Source organism: Rattus rattus, chromosome 10 (genome assembly GCF_011064425.1).
Source record: "Rattus rattus isolate New Zealand chromosome 10, Rrattus_CSIRO_v1, whole genome shotgun sequence".
In the NCBI taxonomy this organism is placed as follows: Eukaryota; Metazoa; Chordata; class Mammalia; order Rodentia; family Muridae; genus Rattus; species Rattus rattus.
The window spans coordinates 39360267-39385929 of record NC_046163.1 but is presented as its reverse complement, the minus strand read 5'-3'; the positions used below and the strand labels follow the sequence as shown (position 1 = coordinate 39385929).

Here is a 25663-nt window from a genome sequence, read left to right as displayed (position 1 = left end):
TCATATAAAGGAGTCTGATTTACTCTAAGGGGGAAGAGGCCTTTTCTTCTGGAGTAGAGATCTTTTTTGGCATGCAAAGCAGCTCGTCTTTCTGAAATAGAATCAAATCTCTATTTCTCATTTTCCATTTACTCCTCAGCCCATCGCAGCCTGGCTTCTGTCCTCTCTCTAACACAGCCCTTGCTGACGTAACTGGGAATTCCCATGTCACTAAATCCCAAGGAGTTTTGATCTTACAACCCTTCATCCTTCATCAGTACTGGGTACTACTGACCCTCAGTTCTCTGTGGCTTTTGTGATTACACTTTATTTTTTAGTTTCCTTTCTGTGTTCCTAGCTGTTTCCTCTCTCCTTAATGAAACCATCCATGCCCAGGAGAATATTGGAGGTCTTCAAGGATTGATTCCGTGCCCCTCTCTCCTCAGTTCTGACTTTCTTCGTATATGGCAGTATCCTTCCCTGTGCCTTCACTCTGAGTCTCAGTGGATCTTTGCTCATTAGGACAGCATGGTTCAATGGCAGTAACAATGACGAGCCACCCTCCCATTCCTTTGCTCTAATAATACACATGCAGTCACTTCTGAGTGCCATCTCAGCAGTTCAGGATGCTTCCATTTTGTGGCTGGGCCACTGCAACATGCAGCTTTTACCACAGTACATGTCAGTGGAAGACAGCATGGAGGACCCTGCCTACTCTGGTCTTCCCACTTACAGCCTTTGGGCTAGGAATAGTCACATTCCTCTTACTTAACTGAAGAGGAAGCTGAGAAACATTGTGTGCTCTTGGGACTAGGAGAGTGAAATAGGACTTGGTGAATTCCTACCATTTCCCCCACATACACTTCTACCCTAGAGACCAAGCCTAGGTCTCTTGTCAGCACCCTAACATCTTCAGCTGTCTATGTGAAACCCTTCTTCACCAGGAAACTTCGGAAAGAATTAATACTGGTCCAGGGATGTAACTCAGTAGTAGGACCCTTGCCTATCACACACAAGACCCTGCATTTGATTCCCAGAACAGCTAAAAAGAAAGGAAGACAAATAAACCCCAACCCACAGTGTCCCCAAGTAAGCTTCATATACTTACAAAGGCTGTCCCTCTCAGAATCTTCCTTCTGCAAGAACAGCTGAGTAAATACTTATCCAGTTCTGCAACCCAAACTCCTATAGTACAGGACTACCTGTGGTGGGGTTGTTCAGTTTCTAAAAACACGGGCTGAAATTCCAATAATCAATCAACTCGTGTGTGCATGAACTCTCGGCATCGACTCCCTTTGTCACAGTCTACCAAGTTTACCTTCTGCTGACATGTGTCTATCCTCAGGGTAGCTTCTTGTCTAACTTACCATCCCTTGTGAACAGCACAGTACAGTGCTCTTCAAACTAGTTACCGTGTCTTCTACTCTTGCCCCTGGTTGGCTGTTCTCTACACTGTAGCCAGAAGAATCTGGGGAAAACTGTTTCCTGCTGAGTCCTCCAAATTTACCATTGCTTTTTACAATGGGCCAACATCCTCAACTAAACTGAATCCCACCAAGGTCAACCTTTGCCTATTTTCCAGCCTCTTCTAGTTCTCTGTGACGGGCACCCAGAATTACAGACACCCCAGCCTTCCTTTCTCTTCTTGTTGCTCCTGCTTACCCCGCAGGCCTCCGATACTTCCCAGAAGAGTCCTGCTGGCTTTCTTAGGTGCGGCCTCACTGTATCTTTCCCTCATAGCTCTTACCATTGGTTTAGTTGAATTCTTACTTGTTTGATTACCTAATTCATGTCTATCTTGTTTACTGGAATGTTTGCTCCATTCGGACAGGAACCATTTCTGTTTTATCCATTTTGCCCATCACCTCGCAGAGTTTGTACTATATGGGAGATGCGCAATAAATACTTGTTGGGTGAACTTCTGCTGTTCCATAAATACTAAACGCTTGCTGTGTTAGGATTCTTGAGAATAAAAATAATTCCTGCTTTCAAATTATTTCAGTGGATGATAAAAGATCATGCTCCAAGTGAGTTGAATGGTCGATGGTTATATGCACAGGCAGCAAAGATCTGGAATCTTCTGTCCTACACAACCAACTACTAGCAACTTATTACCAGCTCTCTCAAGCTTTTCTGTGATCTAAGATTAAGATTTCTTAAGAGTAGAAGTGTTCCCTGTTAGGTCCTATACATTTTCATACCTGGAATATATATTTCACCTAAAATTCTTATTAATGTAATAGTATACTCAATATACTGAGATTTAAATAAAAATTGCTTCTAAAAGTTAAGATGTACCATTGCAGGGCCAGTGTATTGCAGGTACATATTGCTCTCTTGCCTCCCAGGACCGCCTGGGAAACACAACTACCAGTTCTCTGCCCCTCAGTAATATCTGTTCAATAGCAAAGCAAAGCATTCATTTTCTTCCTCAGGTCTTCCAGAGACGGAACACTGGGCAGCTGGATTTCTTCAAGCGTTGGCGGAGTTATGTAGAAGGTTTTGGGGACCCCATGAAGGAGTTCTGGCTTGGTATGATCTCTGAGAATCAGGAAGGTGGGGTTGTGGGAGGACAATAGCCCTCTTGATAAGTTGATGAGGCCATTTAAGGAAGCGCTCCCATTTTCAAGGAGAGGCCCAAGGGACAGGCACACTGTGTGGTGTGGCCATGTTGTCGGGAAGGTTCTTGCACAGCAGGGCTGGGTGAAGGACTGCCTGAGATGGCTTTTACTGCACACCTAAGCTCTACAGAGTTGTTTCAGGGCCTGGATTTCCTATAACCACGGTAGAAGGACAGCTGATTGATTTGGATCTCAGGCTCTCATTAAGAGGATGTGCTTGCGGTTCCTGTAATTCTGCTGGTACAGCCAGACATTAAGGGCCTTAGTTTTGCCCATTTTCCCTCTGTTCTCTTTTGGAGCAGATGTTCACAGAGAGTTAAATAGCCAATAAAACATCTACTCAGAAATATGATTTTTCAAAAAAAAATCGAATCTGGGTATTCAGTGTCTACTTGAGTAGATGATGTTTGTGCTTAGTTAGGTACGGAGTCCCCTCTGAGGTCTGAGGATGAGTGGTTACTTGATCTATTGCGGTGGAGCAGATTACCCCAATACGATATACTTTCTCCTATCTGATGGTATTCCACGAAGTCATTAGCATTGCCATGCCAAAGAAATAAGGGTGGAGCATTAGCACCCCAGGAGAAAGAGTTGGGGAAGCTCTTTATTAGCAGAAAAGATTAAATTCTAACATGACTTTTATCTCCGAATGTCTCAGATGCAGACAGTGAGAGCTCATACACACACAAGTTGATTGGTTATTCGAATTCCATTCCATGTTTTTAGGACTTGACAAACTACATAATCTCACCACTGGCACTACCACTCGGTATGAGGTGAGGGCAGATTTACAGACTGCCAATGAATCCGCCTACGCTGTGTATGACTTCTTCCAAGTGGCATCCAGCAAAGAGCGGTACAAGCTGTCGGTTGGGAAATACAGAGGCACAGCAGGTAAGAGGGATGTCCCCCTCCCGGAGTCTTCCTCGTTACCGTCGTCTAAGGAGTGGTTTGCCATGGGCCATGGATGTGGGCTGTGGGAGACTGCTATGTAGAGTTGGGTGTCTTTGCTAACAATGGAGGTCATACTCTCGGAAGGGGCTTGAGGGTAAAGAAAGTAAGGTCAGTCTTTAACCATAGAACTGGATTGATTTTTGTATGTTCTCCCCCATGCCCCCGCACCTGACTCCCCTTTTATTCTCCCCTAGTTTAGACTATTTGTACTTTTTTGATTTCAGTGAACTTCCATACTCTCTCTCTCTCTCTCTCTCTCTCTCTCTCTCTCTCTCTCTCTCTCTCTCTTTGTGTATATTATTGCAACATTTTGTGACATTTTGATGTGAATTAAGAGAAAAATGAAGGTACTGAGTCAAGCAGTAAGAACTTTAGATCTCATTAACTTACACATCGGGGACAACACAGAGATGAGCAGTTTAGCCAAAGGCAGGGACTCTTAGCCTCCATTAGCCACTCACTGGACTTTGGCCAGTGGGTGGTATATTCAGTTGTACAGCGAAAGGAACACAATTAAGCAGCATGGCTGAAATGCTGGGATTATACTGACAAACATTTAAAGAGGGGAGGGTGTGGTTGTGGTTGTTGCTTTGGTATTGACGTTTTAAAGACGATATTTGTGGCTTCTCTGCCTTTGTTCTGATTCTGGCTTTGGTGTAACCATGTCTAAATGTGTTGCTGGCAAAATTAGCTTACTGTATAGGACACAGTCTTTCTTCTCTACGGCACGTGAAGAGAGGAGAACAACTTTTTCAAACGAAGTGGATGGTGAATGAAGAGCTAAAGGATGGGGGTGGTGGATACATCAAGGACCTGCATGGCCAGGGGAAGCTTCCTGGAGGACATGGTGGTGGGGTTGGCTGAGACAGAGGGCCAAACACAGATGGGAGGAAAGGAAGGGGCTCACCACATCTGAGGGCTCCCAGGAGGAACAGAGGACTAACCCAAGGCAAACAGATTGCCATGTACTCCAGAAGACATGTAGGGCATCTCAAAATTGTGTCCTCAAGGATCTCTGAGGTCTGGGATGAGGATCTGAAATGGTCAACTATGAATGGAAAATGTTGAGGTTCGGTCCTTTGCTATGGATTGCAATGCTAAATACTGTCCCCCAAGGTCTGGCTGTCCCCAGGGATGACTGAATCTGCATGTAGACCCAAGTGACACATGAATCTGCATGTAGACCCAAGTGACACATGTTACCTTGTCCCCCAAGTTATCCCTGATTGATGAATAAAGATGCCTACAGCCTGTAGCTGGGCGGAAGATAGGCTGGCTTTTGGTTTCTGGGCTTGGTGGCAGAGGCAGGGACCGTGAAGAGAGAGAGAGAGAGAGAGAGAGAGAGAGAGAGAGAGAGAGAGAGAGAGAGAGAGAGAGAGAGCATGAGGGATGATGATTAGAGTTAAGAGTAACCCAGATGGAACATGGCAAGTTAATACAGGGTTATTGATAGGGAAGTAGATACCAATAATATAGAGGGTAGATATCCGTCCAGCTCTAGTGCATAAGGCTTATTATAAATATATAGAATGTGTGTCTTTTATGTGGAAACTGAATGGTCAAAGGCAGGGTAGAAGCCTCTGATTGAGATTAAATACTTTCTATAACAGGAAAATTTCTTTGAGTTCTATAATTTCATTTCTTAAAACCATAATATAATTTTGCTCATTTCATAGTATCTAGCACAAAGCCTAGTACAGAGTTAATGAGTTTTAAAACAATGTAATTTCCATCAGGATTTCTCTGTGTAAGCGTGTGGATACTTAATACCTTAATAGGAATAGATCTGGAGTTTGTTTGACAAGGTGCTGGGGGGAGCAGGTGCGCGCCTGTCACCAAGGTGGTTGCACTTGGCCAAGGACTCTAAGCAGGGATTGCATGGGAAAGAGTGTGCAAAGAATTATTTCTGGGGAAAATAATTATTTCTGGTGAAAGTGATTGCAGTGAAAGGCACTGCAGCTACCAAGGCCCATTTTGCTTCGGATTCGCCTTTTCCTTCCTTAGACCTTCTCTGTCTCTATGGGATAGAGGCGGTCTGCCTGGCATGACTCTAAATGGAACACAAGCCATGGGAGTCAGTGCTGAAAGTCAGGCCACTGGGGAAGTGACTGGAAGGAGTCAACATATTCTAAATTAATCGACTCTCCCCAGGTACATTATCCACGCTTTAACTCTGACTATCGGATAACGCCTTTTCTAAAGCTGCTCAGGCCAAGTTGAGTCAGTGAGGATTTTTTTGGTTTTTTGTTTCCTTGTTTATTTTTCTTTTTTTGGTTTTCTTTTTCTTTTTCTTTTTTAATTCAAGGAAGAAGAGGCAGCTTGGATACAACTGGGAAACACAGATGGACTTTGCTCATATGATTATCAGGGTAGTTACAGAATGATTTAAATGATCAGAATGGTTATTATTTTTTAAGACAGGCTCTGATCATATATCTCAGGCTAGCATACAACTTGTAATCTTCCTGTCCTGGCCTCTTGAGTGCTGAGATTAAGGTATATACGGTCACACACGGTAATCATAATAATTTAATACTAAAATAACATAAATTCACTGTCTCAGATGACCGAGCCCATTAAATAACTCTTATCTCATCTTTAAATGAGGTCAGATTGCATTTCTGATGGCTTCAGTCTCTCCAACCATTTGGAATAATAAAGGACCTGCAGGCCAGCCCTCAGTTTCCCATCTGGTCCTCCTCCTACTCTGGTCTTAGTCCACCTGTAATCTATCTGGCTATCTTTCATGCTTTCAGTAAGACTTAGGCTTTCCCTCTCAGGTTAGAGTCTCGGGTATTACACACCTCATCCCTGAGATCTTCCTGGAAACGTTTGAAGTCAGGCAAATCTCTTCAGCTCCCATGCCTCCTGTTTCCCCCAAACCTGGCATCTTTCTTGGCTCCTTGGTTGAGACTTCATTCAGACCCATCTTCCCAGTTTGTCCCTTTCTTTCCCTTCCTTCTTGGACCATTAAACATTGCCTTTTCAGAGCCTAGTTAACATAATTCCGCAAATGAGCTGATGCTAATGGGCAGGGGAGTCAACATATTCTTAAATTAATGCCATTCTCTCCCAGGTTCCTTATTTGCATTTTAACTGTGACTGGGGGGTGATTCCCCGTTCTGAGGTTGTTCAGGCCAATAGGGCCAGCCAGTGGAGGATGTCTTCTTTTTAATAGGAAGCCTTGGGAGACTCTCAAATCACATAGCATTTAGGTAGCCATTTAATCTTCCTGTGTGCACCATCACTCCTCCTTTACGTCCTGCATTACAACGGTGGGATCGGTGGCATTTTAACTTTCCTTGTATATGCTTTGGTTCTAATGAGGGTTTTAAAATCTAGGAAGCTTCTGGCTATGATGAGATACAGGGTAGAAGATGATGTTCAAATGGAAGGTGAAGGTCTTCCTATCTCTATGCGCGCCGTCTATTCCCGTGTCTAGCTTCGTTAATGCTTTTATTACAGCAGACATGCACAGCATTGGTGGAAAGATGGGGCTTCAAGCTTGTCCCCACCTCAGAGTGTCCAGCTGGACCGATAGCTTCTCACGTCCACTGAACTAATACTGCTTTTGTTTGCTTCTGCTTCTGCCTCTTCTCCTTCCTCTTCCTTTTCCTCTTCCTCCTTCTCACTCCCCCACTCCCCTTCTTCTTCCAAAGGTAACTTCAGCAAGGCAAGGGAATGTTAACGTAATTTCTGATGCTAAATCTGACAGGCTTTCCCATAAGTCCGACCATTGAGATGTTGCTCGTTTATGTAGAGATGGCAACGCAAACATAGACTCTACCAGAGTTTCCGCTGAGCTACTCAGCTATTTACAGTGTATTTCATGCCCCTCTTGTATGGGGCTCAGCCCTTCTGAGGTGCTCAAGGGATGGGTCCTCTTCCCAAGGACACTTGGCAATGTAACTGAGGATCTCTAACAACACTTAGTAGTCCAGGGATGACATTGTCTATACAGAGTTGTCATAACCCAAAGCCAGTGTTTTCTATATTTTGAAATGGATTTTTAAAGGCTGGCATTTGAGGAAAAAAAGAATTAATAGATTCATGGAGAAAAAGGGAAGCTAGATGCTCACCCCTACTCTTTCCTTGCTACTTTCCATCTCAGGGAACAATTATCCAAGGCCTAGCCTCCCGGCCCTTTGTCTGAATGTGACTCACAGGGTCTGCGATGTTTATGGCCTCTCCTGGTCTTAGGTCTTAGGTTGAGGCTGCAGAGTCATTATCATTCTTTCTGCACTATAAAGCACTGGAGGAAAGTGGGACTCGGAGTGACATTTTGCTGGCATGGACAGTCACCAGCTCAGTGGCTGTACTGGCTGGTTTTGTGTGTCAACTTGACACAAGCTAGAGTCATCACAGAGAAAGGAGCCTCCCTTGAGGAAGTGCCTCCATGAGACCCAACTGCAAGGCATTTTCTCAATTAGCGATCAAAATGCAAGAGGGTGGGTGGTGCCATCCCTGGGCTGGTGGTCCTGGGATCTATAAAAAGTCAGGCTGAGCAAGCCAGAGGAAACAAGCTAGTAAGCAGCACTCTTTATGGTCTCTGCATCGGCTATAGCTTCCAGCTCTTCTTCAGTTCCTGTCCTGACTTTGTCCAAGGATGAACTATGATCTGGAAGTGTAAACCAAATAAATCCTTTCCTTTCCTTTCCAACTTGCTTTTTGGTCATGGTGTTTTGTCGCAGCGATAGAAACCCCAGTTAAGACAGTGGCTGAACCTTGAGTGTGGGTTTAGACCTATGAGCCTTCTATAATCCTTCCACCCACAACCAAGAAGAACAGTTTCCAGCAAAGGCAAAGAACAGGGCATTTAGAATAGGGTTCCTTAACAGTTTCTCCTAACACTAATACGAGGGATTCTAAGCATCTTTGGCTTAACTAATTTTTAATTCATTGTTTTTGAACCTTGATGTATTCCAGTCTGGCCTCAAACTTGCAATTCTTATGCCTTAGCTTCCAGAGTTCTGGAGTTAAGGAGTGTCCATCACACTCAGATTAACTTGGTTTTACTTAGGGAAAATAAACTCATTGATTCAGAATAATACCTCAGTGAGGGCTTGTTATTTTCTGATTCATGAGCATAGCCATTTTCTATACTCTGAACAATAATTTGGCTTCAGTTTCTCAAAGGTAGAAAATCCATATGCAGAAATAATAATAATTAATAATAAAAATGTTCCCAACCCTCCAAAGCTCACTTCCTTTTTCTAGTCCAGGGTCCAAGGTTAGATAACTGAAGATATCTTCGAGAAAGCATTTGTCTGGGTCTTGGAAAATTAGCTCTGAAAACTTCATATTCAATGTAGGAAAGCTGTGCTTATTAAAAGAATGTTACTAGGGGAGCCATTGTATGTTATTTCAAGCTGTAGTTAACTGTCTTCGGGAAATCTGGAGGGAGGAGAAAATGTAAACAAATAAAACGACAGCCTGCCTTTTTCTTTGACTGGAAGGAACTCATGGAGGCATGGCCATCTTGGTCAGAGAACCAAAGGATCTTGCCTTTGCTGGGTGAGGCATGAAGGGATCAAGCTTACAGACTTGGAAGGACAAATTGCTACCTTCCTGTCTTAGTGTGTCCATTGCTGTGAAGAGACACCATGACCAAGGCAACTCTTATAAAGACAGCATTTAATTGGGGCTGGTTTACAGGTTCTGAGGTTCAGTCCATTATCATCATGACAGGAAGCATGGCAGCATCCAGGCAACCATGGCACCGGAGGAGCTGAGAGTTCTATATCCTGTTCCAAAGGCAGCCAGGAGAAGACCGGCTCTTCCACAATGGGCATAGCTTCAAAGCCCACCCCGACTTCTCCAACAAGGCCACACATGCTAACAGCACCACTCCCTATGAGCCAAACCTTCACTCCACCACACTTCCCTTTGCACAAGGAGCTATTAACTTTCCAGAGGAGCGGGAGATGCTGGAGACTGAACTGGGGGCCATGAACTTCCTAAGCATATGTTACCTTTGTGTCCCTGTCCCCAACTCTACGAACTCTTTCCACTCCTGCTCTAACTCACCCCAACAGAGTTTTCGAGAACAAGAACCTCTTCTGCTTTGTGTTGCCAGAGCCTAGAATGGGGCTCGGCCATCTCGGGGCTGTGTCCATCCTCTGAATGAAGCTGCAGCTGTGCCAGGACCACATGAAGGGCTGTTGGAGCACACACGGCACGCTCCCACCCTATGCCCATTTCCAGTTCTGTATGCCTGCTTAACCCTAGAATGTGCACTTTTAGTAGGCTCTCAGGTAATGTCGGTGGTGTAGGTTTTGGGGATCGCCTCCCGAACTATTGTTGAAGGATCTCACAGATAGACTGCACTTACTAGTAGGAATGAAGCCCTCTGTGGGAGTGCAAGGTCCCAGGGAACATGTGTTTCAGAAGGAATTGTCACTTTAGAGTCTGAGGACCAACCTTTGAGTCTTGGCAATCTCAGTTGTGGCGTCTGGGACCTTAGGCTGTTATAAGTGAATCTCTAGCATCTTATTTCCATGTGGGATCTGGAAGAGTCCAGCCCACCTTGCAGCCCTGTGAGAGTCACAGCAATTAGATGTAAACGTGAGAGTCATTGTTGCAGGAGGGGAACTTGATTAAGCCTGTGATTGATATGGGCTCTTATTGCCTTTTATGAGCTGAAAAAGCAAGTACACTTCTAAGTGGATGACGAATGTGGTAGGGGAAAGAGGCGCCATATGAGTGAAGTAATTAAAGCAGATTCCAGACAAGACGTAATGAAGCATTAAATTGTACATACGTCCCCAGGAGGGCTCTCGAAGTTCAGGTGTGTGTGTGCGCGAGTGTGCGAGTGTGTGCACGTGTGTGTGAGCATGTACGTATGTATGAGTGTGTGTGTGTGTGTGTGAGAGAGAGAGAGCATGTGTGTATGTGTGAGTGTGTGTGTGCATGTGCGTGTGTGAGCATGTGCCTGTGTGTGTGTGCACACATGTGTGTGAGCCTGTGCATGTATGTGTGTGTGTGTGTGTGTGTGTGTGTGTGTGTGTGTGCATGTGTGTGTGCTGGGATAGAGGGTGAAGATCGATGAGTAGAGTTGAGGTAGACTGTAAGGGAGGTGAGGGTTTGAACAATGGAGGGCAGAGGGCAAATGGACCTGTTCACCACAGTAGTAGAGACAGTGGGGTCGGAGGTTGCACATGTAGGCAGCCCAGTGACCAGTCTGCACAGCAAGCAGGGTGAGTCATCTTCTCCATGGTGGAAGGTAGGATGCTAAGCTTAAGGTAATGAAACAGATTCTCCCACAGGGCCTGGGAGATGGAGTGAGAGGGAAGGTTGCTGGGTGAACACAGACCCTCAGGGATGAAAAGAGGCCTAGGTGGCAGCTGTGTAGAGGTGGGAAGGGTGACTTGAGAAAGTTAGATCAAGGGTATGTCATCAAACAAAGTGCATGGACTCCGGGTCAGGGGCGGCAGGGAGAATGGTCACCGTAGTAAATTCAGAAGGACACAGGGTGTTTAGATTGAGTGAAGGGTGGTTAGACTGCTGTTGTGTTGGTAGAACTTCCAAATAAAAATGCTGTTGAGGTTGATGGAGAAACGGGGCTGGTGTTTGAGTGTCAGGCCAGCAAGGACAACCTGTTCATCTACACTGTTCCATTCTGAGTTAGTTGTGGTTACCCGAGATACACAACTGGATCCTTGGTGTTTTGGTCCTAGATTTTTCCTGCTGGGGCCTTTTTTCTCAGCTCCTGACTCCCTTCTTGTCTCTCCTGCAGGGGATGCTCTTACCTACCACAATGGTTGGAAGTTCACAACTTTTGACAGAGACAATGATATTGCCCTCAGCAACTGCGCCCTGACACATCATGGTGGCTGGTGGTATAAGAACTGCCATTTGGCCAACCCGAATGGCAAATATGGGGAGACCAAGCACAGTGAGGTAAGTGGCCGGCAAAAGCGAACAGCTTTTCTGTCATAAACTTTTCCTGTCTCTACTCCCAAAGTGATGCCACCCAGGTGAGTGGGGTAGTTTCCCCCTCTCTCTGAATCTCTCAGTCAGGTCAGGAGGCTGTACCTCAGGCTTTATGGTGTCACCAGATGATAGACACTACATGGTGTGCGTCTCACTTCCCCACATCTATTCATCTGCATATGGGTGATTCATTGTTACTGATTTATAAAGAGCCATGGTGTGAATCACATGCTGTCTCACTTCATTTTTAAGTTTCTTTTGTAATATTTTAGAGCCAGGGTGGAACTCCTATAACCCAGGCTGACTTCACACTTGCCTTGGAGCTGAGGATGGCCATAAATTCCTGATCCTCTTGCCTTTACTTTTTAAAGGCATGTGTGTGTGTTATTATAGTCATCTGCCACCACATCTGGCTAAATTTTTGTTGTTGTCCATCTGTTTATACAGACTCTTGCTATGTAGCCTAGGCTGGCCTTGGACTCTGGGTCTTCCTACCTTAGCCTCCTAAGGATTGGGGTTACAGCTGTGCATCACCATACCTAGCTATCAATGTACCTTACTAATTCATAATCAGACCCTGTTATAGAACGGGTTGTGGTAATGAACTACCACAGGTTAGGTGGTTTAAAAACAGACTGGCATGTTTTACAGTTCTAGAGTTTCCTGATTCAAGACCATGGCGCCAGCAGATTCATTCTTGATGGAGCCTTGCTACTTGGCAGGGAGACAGGCACTTTCTAGCTAAATCTTCACATGACACACAGAGAGGTCACCTGACCTCCTCCTCTTCTATCGTAGGGGGCATCTAAAAATGACACCTTAGAGAGCTGCCCCTGAATACTACCAAATTGGACCAGTAAAATTTCAATATGCAAAATTCGAGAACATAAACATTAAATCCAAGGTCAGTCACTTGGTTGTTTTTTCTGGTGGCCTCTCTGTTATAGCAGGACTGTTTCTCTCTGTGCCTTGATCATTAGGTAAACAGGTTGTGTTTTAGGTCAGACTTAGCCTTGGCTCCACTTTAACCCAAGCCACCAAGAGTCTTCTGTACCCTATTCTTGTCCCTCTGTCAGGACAATGTTCAAGGCTCCATGTGTGTGAGGTGTCCTCTCTTGCAAACTTTCCTGTCTGTACTTTCATGGACCACCATGATCCTTGCATATCATAGTGACTCTTGGCCAGCTATAGAACATCTGTGACCCCTCTTGTCTTCTTGAAAATTACACTTTTCTCCTATTCATGGTCAATCTCCTGTCTTCCATAAACCTGCCTTGGGTCTCTAATTTCCAATCTTAAGTCCTGGTCTTGGCCTTCAGGAAGCCACCTGGCCCCAGAACTCACACATACCAATATTTCTGTAAATATTAGCACTTCTCAAATCCAGGCACATTCTTATTACTTTTGTTCTTACCACATAGCCAGAACTCCCAATCCTTAAGTGATTATTTTTTCCAAAGGGTAGAAGAAATTTGCCCCTAGGGCAATGAGGAGGGTTGGCCCAATGAATCATGGTGGCAGCATGTGGGCCGACCAGGGGAGCTTGTGCTCAGAGATCAAATATTTGAAATGAGCAGCCAGCATGCCCTAAACTGTCCCTGCATTTGCTAATAAAAGACATTCATCTGGTTAATGTGCTTTTCTCGGTCTGCAAGCCATTTAGCTTCTTGTTTATTATTTACCTCACAAATTAAAATACATAAAATTGGTCACTTGGGCTCTTTATTGGCCAGGTTGCAAGGTTATTAAGTGAATTAAATATTATTGTGCTCACCAGTCAAAAGACATAAAATGAAATTTAGTTTTCAGCAGGCCATTTGTTACCCCAGCGCTAATATCTAAACAGCCTAAATTGAAAATGATTTTACACAATTGGCTAATTAATATGTTTATTTTTTCCTTTTATTTTTTTTTTTTTTTTTTGGAAAAGAACAGTGTACAGCAATGATTTGCGACTCTCTGCCTAAGTTGACCCCCTTGTCACCCTTGTGCCTCCCCTACGTCTTGGGCTCACAGTCCGTCTTCCCACCATGGAGGCTTCTTTCTCTGTCCACCAGCTTGTCAAATTCCAGGGGAGGGCACATGATCTGGCCCTCCTATTTTGGCTCATAACCCATCACTAGTAGAAATTTCTCTTTTTTTCCTCTTCCATCAGAGAGCGAGTGATTTCTTGCTCTTTAGGATCCCCCCCTACCATAAGCCACCTTACTCTTCTCCCAGATACTGGTTCTTGATGCTTGTTTGTTTGTTTGTTTTACAGGGGGTGAACTGGGAGCCATGGAAAGGACATGAGTTCTCCATCCCTTACGTGGAGCTAAAAATCCGCCCCTTTGGTTACAGCAGAGACCGTTTCTCTGGCAGGAAGAAGCGGTCCATAGCAGGGAAGGCAAGAGTGTTCTGAAGGCCATCTGAGCTGTCTTCACAGGAGACGAGAGAGGCTTGGGGCGGGCAGGGTGGGTGGTGGTGACGGGGGAGCTGAAGTTTGAGGGATGCTCAGAGCCTCTAATTTCTTAGATTGTTGGGTACACAGTGCTAATGATGTCATCATGCTTAGACCTTTAGAGGTTCCTTCCATGTCATCTGCATGTTTGCCCGTCTCTACTGAGGGCCCCGAAAGCCAACAATGTTGTAACTGAACAGTACATATGGATAGGACACCGTGTTGGAAACACGAGGTTTTTCAACCCATCCTTACTTAATGACAAATGCATCGATCCAGTACATCGATATCAATATCAATTGGAAGTCTTTAGCAATTGGTGGAGATCTCTGTATACGTCTGATGATATAGATTTTTATAGAAAAAAAAAACAGAGGGAGGTTCTGATCCCCTGGGGGTCAGAGCTGAGGTAAGCTGAGGCTTGTTGTCTCCTGGTTCTCCTGGTTTTGAGGGGAAAGAATAAATCTTACTCCTTTTAAACTTCCTGTGTTTAAAGAATGAACGAAGAGACTACAAAGCGGCCACGATGCAGTCATAGTTAAGTTCTGACTAGTCTCTAGCATTCTGGAGACCAAAGCTCCCGTCTTATTGCTATTTTTAACTGCCCCTTTTCTAGACATTTGCATAATCTCTTCCATAGATCTGCATATGTTGTAAATAAATTTGCAGTCATTTCAACTTTAAATAGCCAATCTCTCTAAATAACTGGTACCCTCAGCTTTCCCTGACTCACCTCCATGCCCCCCCCCACTTCAGTCAGTCCTCAGTCTCTCTTCCCTGCTCCCCACACTGGAAGCTTCCTCATATCACCCTTCTTGCCTGTTTGGTATCATTTTGGAAGGTTTTCTGTAGCCAAGTCAGTGACCATTGAAGTAACTTAAATTCCTACTCAAGAAAACAAAAATAAAACATTTGATTTTTAAAAAGATGTCTTGTGTTATTTTCTCCCCTCGAATTTTAAACTACGTACAACTGAAGTGATAATTTGAATGTTACCCTGGAATTTGGTTGGCTGTGGTCTCTTACCTGTGTGACAGTAGACATGGAAACCAGTGTTATTTGGAATGCAGTAGAAGTATGGGAGTGGGAAGGAGAGCAAGTGTTCTAGAAGCTGCACTTTCCCGTCTTGTCTAGGGTGTGCGTGTTGCTTAGCTTTCTCAGGTTTCACCTCTGGGTCCATGCCAAGCCATACACTGGAAACCACTTGTGTCAACCATTCAGGTTTTCAGGATCCCCACCCGTACCGAGGCAAACACATTCAGCAAGGCCACAGCAATGGCCAGATCTGATGATGAAACTCGCTTGGCATTGGGGCTAATCATTTAAGAAAAAAAAAAAGTGCATATGCATTGTCATTGACTCAAGAATCTAGGAAGTGGTGGCCTACTAGGGAAACAGAAGGACGTGTCAAACAGTCCTGGTGCTAAGGAGCTTGTACGCTGTCCTTTATTCATCCGCTCGTTTATTCAACATTTACTGCTTAAATCTCATCGTGTACTGGGTTCTGTTCTAAGTGCCAGACCTATCCAAATAAACAGATTCACACCTCGTTCTACCTATGCTAGGCAAAGGCTGACAATAAACAGGATATGCTTCTAGCCCAGGGGTAGAGGTGGTCAGTAAATAGCAAATCGGCCCTAGGGTTGGAGACTGATGAGCGACAAGTCAGTTTGTAACTTTAAGAAGTGATTGCTGCTGAGAGGAGCTGCAGAGGTGGTGGCAGCAGAGATGGGTACTGTGAAGACTTTCCTGAAGGGGAGAGATTCTCAGAGACAGATTCTCTCAGTCTTAAGGCACTTTGGGGGGGCATAAGCCCTAGGTAACTTCCTCCTTGGTCTTGGCCCCTTCTGTAGCACCTTCTAGCTCCATATCTTCTCAGATTCTTTCTTCCCTGTTCTATACTTCTTTGCACAAATGGACCTCATCTCTGCAGATAAGAGTCCTTGGGATCATCGTGATCAGGTCAAATCTATTAGCAGAAAACTGCTTACCGGACAAAGGATTCAATCCCAGTGCTAGCCCAGAGCCAGAGAGATTGCCTACAGTAGCAACACCCTCAGCTTTCAGCAGGCTTCCTAAGTGCGCTTGTTAAGACATTGTCTTGGTCAGTGTTCTACTGCTGTGAAGAGATACCATAACCACGCTTAGAAAGGAAAGCATGTGATTGGGGCTGGCTTACCACTTCAGAGGCTCAGTCCATTATCATCACAGCAGAAAGCACGGGAGGCACACAGGCAGACATGGTTCTGGAGGGGTAGCAGAGAGTTCCACATCCAGATCCACAGGCAGCAGGGAGAGAGAGATCCTGGGCCTAGCTTGGGCTTTGGAAACCTTAAACCTACCCCCGACCCCCCGGACACACTTCCTCCAATAAGGCTACGCCTACTTCCACAAAGACACACCTAATCCTTTCCAAGTAGTGCTACTCCCTGATGATCAAACCTATGGGGGCCATTCTTAGTCAAACCATCACAGACCAGGTTGGTGGGCTCCCTCTTCAGATGGTATGATCCATTAAAACTGCTGTGGGATTGCTAGCCTCTCTGTGTCTGTGTAGTTCTATAGCCATAGCCTTTGTTCCGGAGGAGGGTTTGATGGCATCAGATGACACCATGCCCATCATTGACCCCATGGTTTGGCCACTGAACTGAACTGTGTGGGAGACTGAAACTGTTTTAGCATCCTTTTGCATGTAGGTCCTTTGTTGCCATGGAGAAATATTCAGCTGACCTTCAAATAGTTTACTGTGGGCAGGAAAGGACATCTAGGAAGTTCATTTCACAGTGTTTATAGAGTGGGCAACATGCAAGCCCCCAACCTTCCTGCATGCTGTCCTTTGCTTTAACATGGCCTGCCCAGCAGTCTTTTCCAGTCATGGAAAACGGGCCTATGAATGGGTTTTGGGGGTGATCTCCTTTTCAGAGAGGTTCAAACACTTTTTCTTAGAGCCAGGTTATGGATCCTCAAAGATTTGAAGCTCAAAGGATGATCCATGCTTCAGGATGACCCAAAGTGAAAAGGGACCTAAGTAGGGATGCACTAGAAGCCAGGGGCAGAGCACCCAAGTGTTATCTCCTCTGTGCATGCACAAGGTAAAGTCGAGCAAGCAAACTGCTACCCCTGGTCAACTCTTAGAACTATTAGGAAATGAATCAGATGGTAGCGGCTTAAAGAAAAAGTGAGTCACTAAAGTCACTAAGTGTGTGTGCATATGTGTGCATGCGTGTGTGCCTGTGTCTAATTCCACTAAGAAGGTTTTAGGGGGCTATAGTGATGGTATCAGATCTAGAAAGACAGACGGAATCAGTGAGGGGAGCAGCTAGACACTTGGGAGAGTCAGGCTGCACGTGAATGACACGGGGGCGGCAAAGTGGCTTCTCTGGCTGAGGAGCCCAGGGAGCCAGCGGGAAGGACAGGCAGGGGTCACTGCTGCAATGGCTGTCAGTTCACACTGCCATTCAGAGCCAGCATGAGCTTTGATGTGTGTCCTTCTGCTCTTTGTCTCTCCAGAGATCCCACTCCACTGGGTCTCGGGTGAGTTCTACGCACCTGAGCCTTTCAAAGTTCCCCAGGGGCCTCTAACATCAATCCAGGGGTGAAAGCCACTGTTCCCACATAAGCTTTTGAACGGTGGAGAGCTCTCAGAGGTTTTGAAACCTTGAAGTGGGATGACAGGCTTGTATTTTGGAAATATTAGTTTGGGGACAGGTTGGAGAGGGCAGCATAGTGGGGTTTTGAAAACCACATAGAAAATTGTGTGTGCACGTGTGCATGCACAACATATGTGGACATGCATGTGTATAGGACACGGGTTTACCCTGGGTCTCCCTTGGCTACCTTCTACTTCATTTCCTGAGACAGGCTCTCATCCTGAGCCCAGAACTCACCGATGTGGCCCGTCTAGCCAGCCAGCTTGCTCTGCCTCCGGAGTATAAGGATTTACTTCAGGTGGGCTGCCACGGCCCCACCAACATTTACCTCAAGTCCTCACACCTGAGTAGCAATCGCTTTATCCACAGAGCTATCTCCCGGGCCTTGTGTTATCTTTGATTGACTTATATCTGGGGGGTAAAGTGTGACATTTCAATATGCATATACAATGTGAAGTGGTCAGTGCATGTGACTGGCATCACCATCACTTCAGACATTTATCACATGCACAGACCTCTCTCCTGGTTACTTTGGAATACACGGTTAATCCTTGTCAGCCATAGTTACCCCGCTGTGGTTCAGAAAGCCAGAAGTCATTCATTCTGTCTACACCCCTTACCCATCCACAAGGGGTGTGGTATAGGGGAAGGGGGAGGCTCGCCGACAAGCTCACAGCTGCTGTAATAGTTCTCCAAGAGGCGCTGCTTTCCTTGTTCTGTGTCAGGAAGTGATCTGTAGAATCAGCAGGATTTAAGGAGGACTGGCTTCAAAGGCCAGCCCGGGAACCCCAGAGCTTGAAGATATTTACGGCTGCTTCCTCTGGAAGTGGGTTGGCATTTATGTTTGTTGAGTTTCAGTGTGTTGTTTCATAACTTACAATTATTGGGGATTCAAGGATTACAGAAGCTAGAATATACTGCAGGGGAGAGTGGGGGAGGGAGAAACAGAAGAAAACAAAGAGAGGGGCAGAGACAGACAGACACAGACAGACAGACAGACAGACAGACAGACAGACACACATACACACACACACACCACAGAGATTTTCAAAGAATTGTGATCAAGGGAGACAAAGAGAACTAGGTGTGGGCTGTGTAAAGTGAGAGCGTGCAGACAAGGAGGCCACCCAAAGAACTAAAAGAAAAGATGAAGAAAAGCTTCTGGTGAAACTTACTTACTAGAAAAGGTTCCCTCATTAAAACAAGACAAAACAAAACCAAACCAAAAACCTTGCAAATCCTCACTAGTTTAAACCTTCCACCAGGGTCAAGGAGAGCTCAACAGAATCGATGGGAGACAGCCAGGTTGGAGTTTGCAGCATGGGGCAAGAGGCCTGCTATACCCACTCTTGCCAGTAGATGGCAGTGTTGTCTTATCAGGTGCCTCCCAATTCAAGAGCCACTCTCCTTCACAAAGGGAAGTTCTGGAAGGGTCTCCACTTTTCTTCCTTCCTGGCTCACATTGTCTTGAGAGTTAGCCAGTGGGACCTTGTTAGCATCCAACCTGCCCTTCGTGGTTTCGCCGGCAGTGTTTTTCCTGGATTAACAGATTAACACACAGGTAAGCAGGTACTTCCTGGAAGGGGTTGCCTAGTTCTTCCTTGGCTGGTCTTCCAGGCAACCTGTCTACCACTGTGTGTGGGTTGAAAGTTCCAGGAATAGTCAAAACTTCCTAAAGTGCCCCGAGAGTGGATTGTTTCTGTGCGTGCTTTGAGGTCCAGTTCCAGTGTTACATAAATAAGTAAGGTTCCCAGGTTAGCTCATAAAATCCTGCCCATTATAGAAGATAAACTCCTATGTAAGTCTAAGGGTAACGACAGCGAAGAATAGTTCTGGAAGCTTGTAAACTTTAGCTATTATTACATTTGGCCTTTTAATTTTTAAAAAAGATTTATTTTAGAATTACTTATGTGCACCAGTGTTTTGCCCTTGTGTATGTTTATGCAGACCCAGTTCATGCCTGGTGCCCAGAGAGGCCAGAGAGGCCAGAAGAGAATGTTGGATCCCCTGAAACTGGAGTTACAGGTGGTTGTGACTGCTGAGTGGGACTGGGAACCCAATCCGAGACCTCTGCAAGGAAAGCAAGTGCTCTTAACTGACGAGCCAGCTCTCCAGCCCAGTGTTATACATTTAAAGAGAATCAGGTTTAATTAGAGGAGGCCAAGGAAGTGGGGCTCGCTGTGGAACACATGGAGAGGCCGTTTGGACACTTACAGACTTAGGAGCAGACTGTGAAACTCCTGGGAGAAGAGCGTGGTCTCCCTCCCAAGCCTGGGCACACTGGCTTCTTCTCCTGTAGCTCATTTTCTTTACCTGTGATGCAGGAGTCAAATGTGATAACGGATGCTTCTAAGGGGCTGCAAGGCCCTTGGAGGTGGTGAGGTTGCCTGTTTGGAGCGTAAGGCTTTACACCGTCCTTCAGAACTCCTGTGTCTTCCTTTTCCTCACTAGGAGTATATAAATAACCAGTTGTAAGGCTGATTTTCTATGGACAGTGAACAGGATTATGACGGCTCCTGAATGGAAGAAAGAGAAAGGAGAGTGAAAGGCAAGGAGGTCTCCGGAGAGTGGGTAATCCCCATGCTCTTCTCCGGAAGTCTCTCCTTTGATTTCTAGAACACAAACCACGAGCTTCCTTCATCAATGACACTTAACTCGAACACTTTCCCTACCCAGGCTCAGTGCTAAGTGGCTTTTATGCATTTTCTCCATTTAGTTTTTGAAGATAAGTCTTAATTGGAGGTGACATCACAGGCATAAATGACAGGACTGGGGAGAACTGGACTGTGCCAGTCCTGAGTGCCAGCCCACAGTGCCCAGGGACTTCCATTCTGCCATTGGTGGCCTCCTCTCTCAGGTCACCCAGTACAACTCTTTGTTAGCTGACTTGATGCCAGTCTTGGTGTTCTGTGTCCCTCTGAGAAAGTGACAAACACATTATGTTGTGGTTTGTTCCTTTAGGAAGGTTGTGACCCTTCACGACCAAAACTCTGGTATGGGCCTCAGAGGACTTAGCACCTAGTAGAAGCTAAAATACTTTGATATATGCACATTGTCACTACTGAATAAATTGTGACACTCACCCCTGTGGCTCGCCCCCGTGGGAATCTGAAAACATTTCAATAAGTCGAACCTATGCTAGATACAGTAAGTTGTTTGAAGGGATTTTTGTTCAATCTTGGACACCTGTGACTTTGAATTCAAGAACAATCTTAAGGCCAAAGAGCAGGCGGCCAGCAGAGTAGTCCAGTGAGTTCAGAACACTGATGGATGATTGCATTGTGCAGCTCCGTCCTCACACCCCAGAGTGTGGGTGAGCCTGAGCAGGTGGACCTGTAAGGAGTGGCAAGCCTATGAGGTGCCTGGAAGCTGCACTATGGCCCTCTGGGCAGCCCCTCCTCTGCACTGGAAAGTTTTGCAATATCCCGGAGACATAAATAGCAGGCAGAATGAGAAAGGCTCTACTCTGGTTGTCATGGCTGTGTGGCAATAGGAGAAAAGCTGAAGGATCAGCTGAAACCGTGAAACAGCCTGCCTTGGGCAAGACAGGAAATGTACAGCGACGCTGTGGGGCTTCCTCCTCGTCTCCATTAAAACATCGCAGCTGTTCACCACCGCTGGACTACTCTTTCCACTAGATGCCAGCCTACGCCATTCGGGGTGGTGTTCCTAGCCGTAGGGTGGCTATTGAGTGCTTGAAATATGGCTGGCATAACTGAGCTCTGGACTTTTAATCTAATTTAATGTTAATGAACTATGCCACGTGTGGCTAATAGTACCAGATTGGGCAATGCCGGTAGAGAACATTTCACCATCTTGCTTCTGTTGGCCCGCACTCTAGGTAGCACCTACTTAGCATTGTTGGGAGAGAAATCAAGAGCATCTGAGTCACTTCATTTTCTAACTAGCACAAAGTTGTAGTTGACTTAGAAAAAGGGTGCATGTGCTTATATAAACACACGCACACAAGCACAGGTATCTGTGTCCCTGATAGCTACTGCCACAGTCCTTGGTCTTTTGTTTCTTAGCACTAGATTAACCCAAAGGTTATTTCTTTGTTCTCCTATAAAGAGACACTGACTTCGCTGGAGAAATGTTTTCTAAGTGCCGTCTGGGAGTGCAAGTGTGTTTTCTGCGGCCACTGTTGCTCACTTCAGCTTCCAAAGTTGCCTGCTTTGCATAGAAGGGAGAGATGCCACATTGCTGGTCCTCAGACCTGAGATTCTAGGAGGGCAGTGACCAGGCAAGGAAAGCCGCTGCCTCTGTGAATTCTGTGTGAGAATAATATCTCAGTGATAAGCCAGTCACCCACTCCAACATGCCAGGAGGATTTCATTTTCAAAATATTTATTTAAATAAACTTTTATATGTATTTGAATTTTACAGGAAACAAAACACTGACAAGTACTGTACAGCTTGGATCATTTATATATTCTTCTCAAAAAAGTGACTGCTTTTTCTTTACAATTTCTTGTTCTTTTTCCTCCTCCCAAGAAATCAAAAAAGTCCACAGAACAATGGATACAGACCCCTCTGATGGTTTCTGAGTATGACCAAGGCAGATTAGAAGTCCACCGTGGGTGGGAACAACCCTACGCCCAAGTCCATGCCAGTTTAGAAGGTCTATTTTTGTGGATCCTATTTTTAAAAGAGATTTATTTGATGTGTATGAGAGGTTTGCCTATGTATACATGCGTACCACAAGCATGTTTGGTACCTGCGTCTTCTACAAAAGCAACAAGCGCTTTTAACTGCTGAGCCATTCTCCAGCCCCTGCAGCCTCTTTGGTTCCATTAACTTACCTAGGTGGATCAGGTAGGCACAGGTCCCAAGCACCCTACCCCACGACTATATCCATGGTAACTCTGGGATGGAGCGAGGGGAAAATGTGTCAAGTCCTAAAGGAATGACCTGGTATGATGCAAGGAGAAGCAACACGAGAAGGACTGGCAGGGTGTGAGGCAGGAAGGCAGTACCAAGCACCACTTTGGGCTTCTGCTCCTGGCATCTGTGGGAGGGCCTATCACATCATGGACCCCGCTGTCAGACAGTCTGTGACAGGCAGTGTGATCCAATCAGGGTTGGGACTCCTGGATTCCAGGATACAGAAACAACTGGGAATTGCCCTTCTGGATGTTTTGTGACAGGAACTAGCTCAAGTCTATTTGATCAGGAAGCAGTAGGTACACTGGGCCCGGAGACAGAAGCTTCACTATGGCAATCAGTAACAACTGACTTCTGTCTTAATTCAAACTGGCAGCCAGTTGTCACGGAAACAATGTTATTCGTATGGTCCCTGATCCTGGTGATCCATCCTTGCAGACTGTATCTGACATCCCATCTCTGCTGTGTCTCCACCTCTTCCCCCAAGTCTTCTGTCTTAGGGTGACTGAGAGAAGTGGGAAGGACATCTGGTGGGTACCAAGTAGCACAGAAGGGGAGAAGACTGACCATTGTGTGACATGTGGGGGACAGCCAGGTAATCCACAACAAACTCCCTATGTGGCAAGCGGGTAGAGAATCAGAAAGTGTTGCTTTGGTCAGAGAGGCCCGTGGGTGGAAGGCCTGAGTGCCTAGTGACATTGAATGAGTGAATGTGACTGACCCAGGTGTGTGAACTACCACAAGGCAGCTACCCTCCAGGGGCCTGGAGCACAGTCGGAGTAGAACCATGAGTACCAGGCAGCCCAGCTGAACAAGTGGAGTACAACCTTCCATTCACACAGTCTCATCGAGTCCAGGAATTTTTTTTCTTGCTGTTATAATGTCATAATTTGGCTATGTCATTAATTAGACAGTGATTTTTCCACTGTCTATAATGGTCTCTGTAGGGACAATATTTATAGCGCTCCCCAGTAGATGTGCAAATGAGCTGTTAGAGTGTAATCACCTCCAAGCTGGGAATTCTCTGCCTTTGTAACTCGGCCACAATACAATCAAAATGCCAAGCAATTTGGTTTTTTTTTGTTTTTGTTTTTTTTTGTTTGTTTTTTTTTTTTTCCGAGCCTGTGGAGACTGGAGGGGGGGGGAGGGCTCTCCTCCACTCAGAATATGGCATGGCCTCAGGTACCACAGAGCACATATGTCAATACCACCCAGGTCTCAGTGCTTTGTCTCAGCTTCTGGAGCAGTTAATGGGGTCTCTTAAATGAGTAGGTCACTTGGGGGACCTGTGAGGTATTACAAGTTTATCCTTAACATTACTGTATATCCATCCACAGTTCTGAGTACCTACTGTGTACAAGCTATGTGCCTGAGCTTCAACATAAATGACAACAAATATCTTTACAGTTTTATCTTTCATTTAAACTATGGCTTCTACCTCCCACCCGAGACACATCCTGCACTGCTGCAAGCACAGGGCATTGCTTCTGGTGTGTGTTGTGGTGTGTGTGTGTGTGTGTGTGTGTGCGCGCGCGCGCGCACGTGTGCACACGCGCGCGTGCTGGTTATGAGACTGGACTTGGGATGATCTCACTTGTTTTCATTCTGAAAGCCCTGGTCACACGGATTATAGCTAGCTCCTGTGGGCCATTGCTTTACCCTTTCTATCTCCATATACATCTCATGGGTACACACCTGCAGTCCAATGAAGTGAATATGCAGATTTCCATAGCTTTCTCATAGTCACTGCCAAGAGCTGTTTATCACTGCTTAGAAAAGGGCACCTTGCTGAGTAGTTATGGGGTAATGTCCCCGAGAGGTCTGGGACCCCATTAAACAGCTGTCAGAGGTAATGAGGACCTTGTCGTGAATTGAAAGCAAAGAGCTTTGAGTGGATTTGGAGCCATACTTTAAACTTTTAGGTACAGGAAAAAGGTCAGGCGCATATAGAAGCCACCTGCTATCCGTATCAATGTATACCAAAGTGGGGACTGTACCAGGTTCCTAGAATGTCCAAATGCATTTCCAGTAAATGCTATGTAGGAATAGAAACAGGAAGCATCCATCTCCACCCTGTGGGGCATACAGACAGTGCATAATGCCAACTTGCATCATGGCTACTTAATTGTGCACATGAACCCAAACTGGAATGCCTTCCCATAAGGCATTTCTCCAGGTAGGTATATTTGAGCAAAATACATATTACAGGGGCACGTGATAAATAGAATATCCTGTCCCATGTACCTATTGTCCAAATGTGCATACATATGATACATACAGAGTTGAATGCCATCTAAGATGCGTGTATACATGTTTTCTGTGCTTTTGTGAGAGAGTATACCAGAAACCACAGCACACGCCGGGGGCTACACCAGAGAGCACTGTTATCGGACACATAGCTGCCAAGACAGTGTAAGAATTGTCTATACACTCGGTCCATTGGGATGCTCAGTCTGAAGTCTGTCCCTTGGTTGAGTAATCTGTGGGCGTAAATGCATCACTTTAAAGGCTCCTCTAAGTCTCTGTGGTTGGACAGAGGTTTGGCTCCACTCTGCTTCCTTGCTCACTAGACAGGCAGTGATGGCCTCTTCTCCATCTGCAGGAGCTTGGGCTGAGCAGAGATCCAGAGGTCTTCATCTTTCTTCTTCTTCTTCTTCTTCTTTTTCTTTTTCTTCTTGTTCTGTTCTGGCTGTTGGTTGCTCTTGGGTGGCCGGCTACAGCAGCAATGGCAACAGATGAAGAAGAGGGTGAGAAGCACCACCAGGGGCAGCCCCAGGAGCACAGCCAAGCAGACAGTGTTGAAGACGCCTCTTTCGTGTCTGGTCAGGATAGTTTCCCAGACGGAGTCGAAGAAGGTACTGTTTCTTTCCATGGTGCTGGGCTAGTGTGGGGCCAGAGGATCCCAGTTATCTAACAAGCCCTGGGCCTCACAGAACACGGTGTTAGCCACTTGGAATTTATTTTTCTTTCAGCTTCACATTTGGGGAAGCCGCCGGGAGCACCTGGAGAAAGTAAAATGGACAATTCAAGAGAAATGCAGCAGCGACGGTCTACCATTTTCATAGCGTCAGAGGATGTATGCTTAAAAAAGAGAATCAATGATTTGCAGAGTTTTCTGAAATCATACTACACTCAATGAACAAAATACATGCAACGAGTCAATAACCTTTGACCCATTCTCTCACCATGTGTACAAATGCTAT

The 25663-nt window shown here is 45.6% G+C and overlaps 2 protein-coding genes across 2 annotated transcripts in view; one reads left to right on the top strand and one right to left on the bottom strand.

Moving 5' to 3' along the window:
• The window catches only part of Tnn (tenascin N), a 67074-nt gene extending 52228 nt beyond the window's left edge, over positions 1–14846 (top strand). The window contains exons 20-23 of the mRNA XM_032915025.1: positions 2415–2511; positions 3327–3494; positions 11290–11453; positions 13747–14846. Coding sequence (XP_032770916.1) covers positions 2415–2511; positions 3327–3494; positions 11290–11453; positions 13747–13887 — 570 coding nt within the window. The 3' untranslated portion in view covers positions 13888–14846. The remainder of the gene's footprint in view (positions 1–2414; positions 2512–3326; positions 3495–11289; positions 11454–13746) is intronic.
• Positions 14847–21906: 7060 nt separating this feature from the next.
• Kiaa0040 (KIAA0040 ortholog) lies at positions 21907–25458 on the bottom strand. Its single transcript, XM_032915624.1, has one exon. The coding sequence runs from the start codon at positions 25330–25332 to the stop codon at positions 25027–25029; it is 306 nt and encodes a 101-aa protein (XP_032771515.1). The 5' UTR covers positions 25333–25458; the 3' UTR covers positions 21907–25026.
• Between the last annotated feature and the right edge of the window lie 205 nt (positions 25459–25663).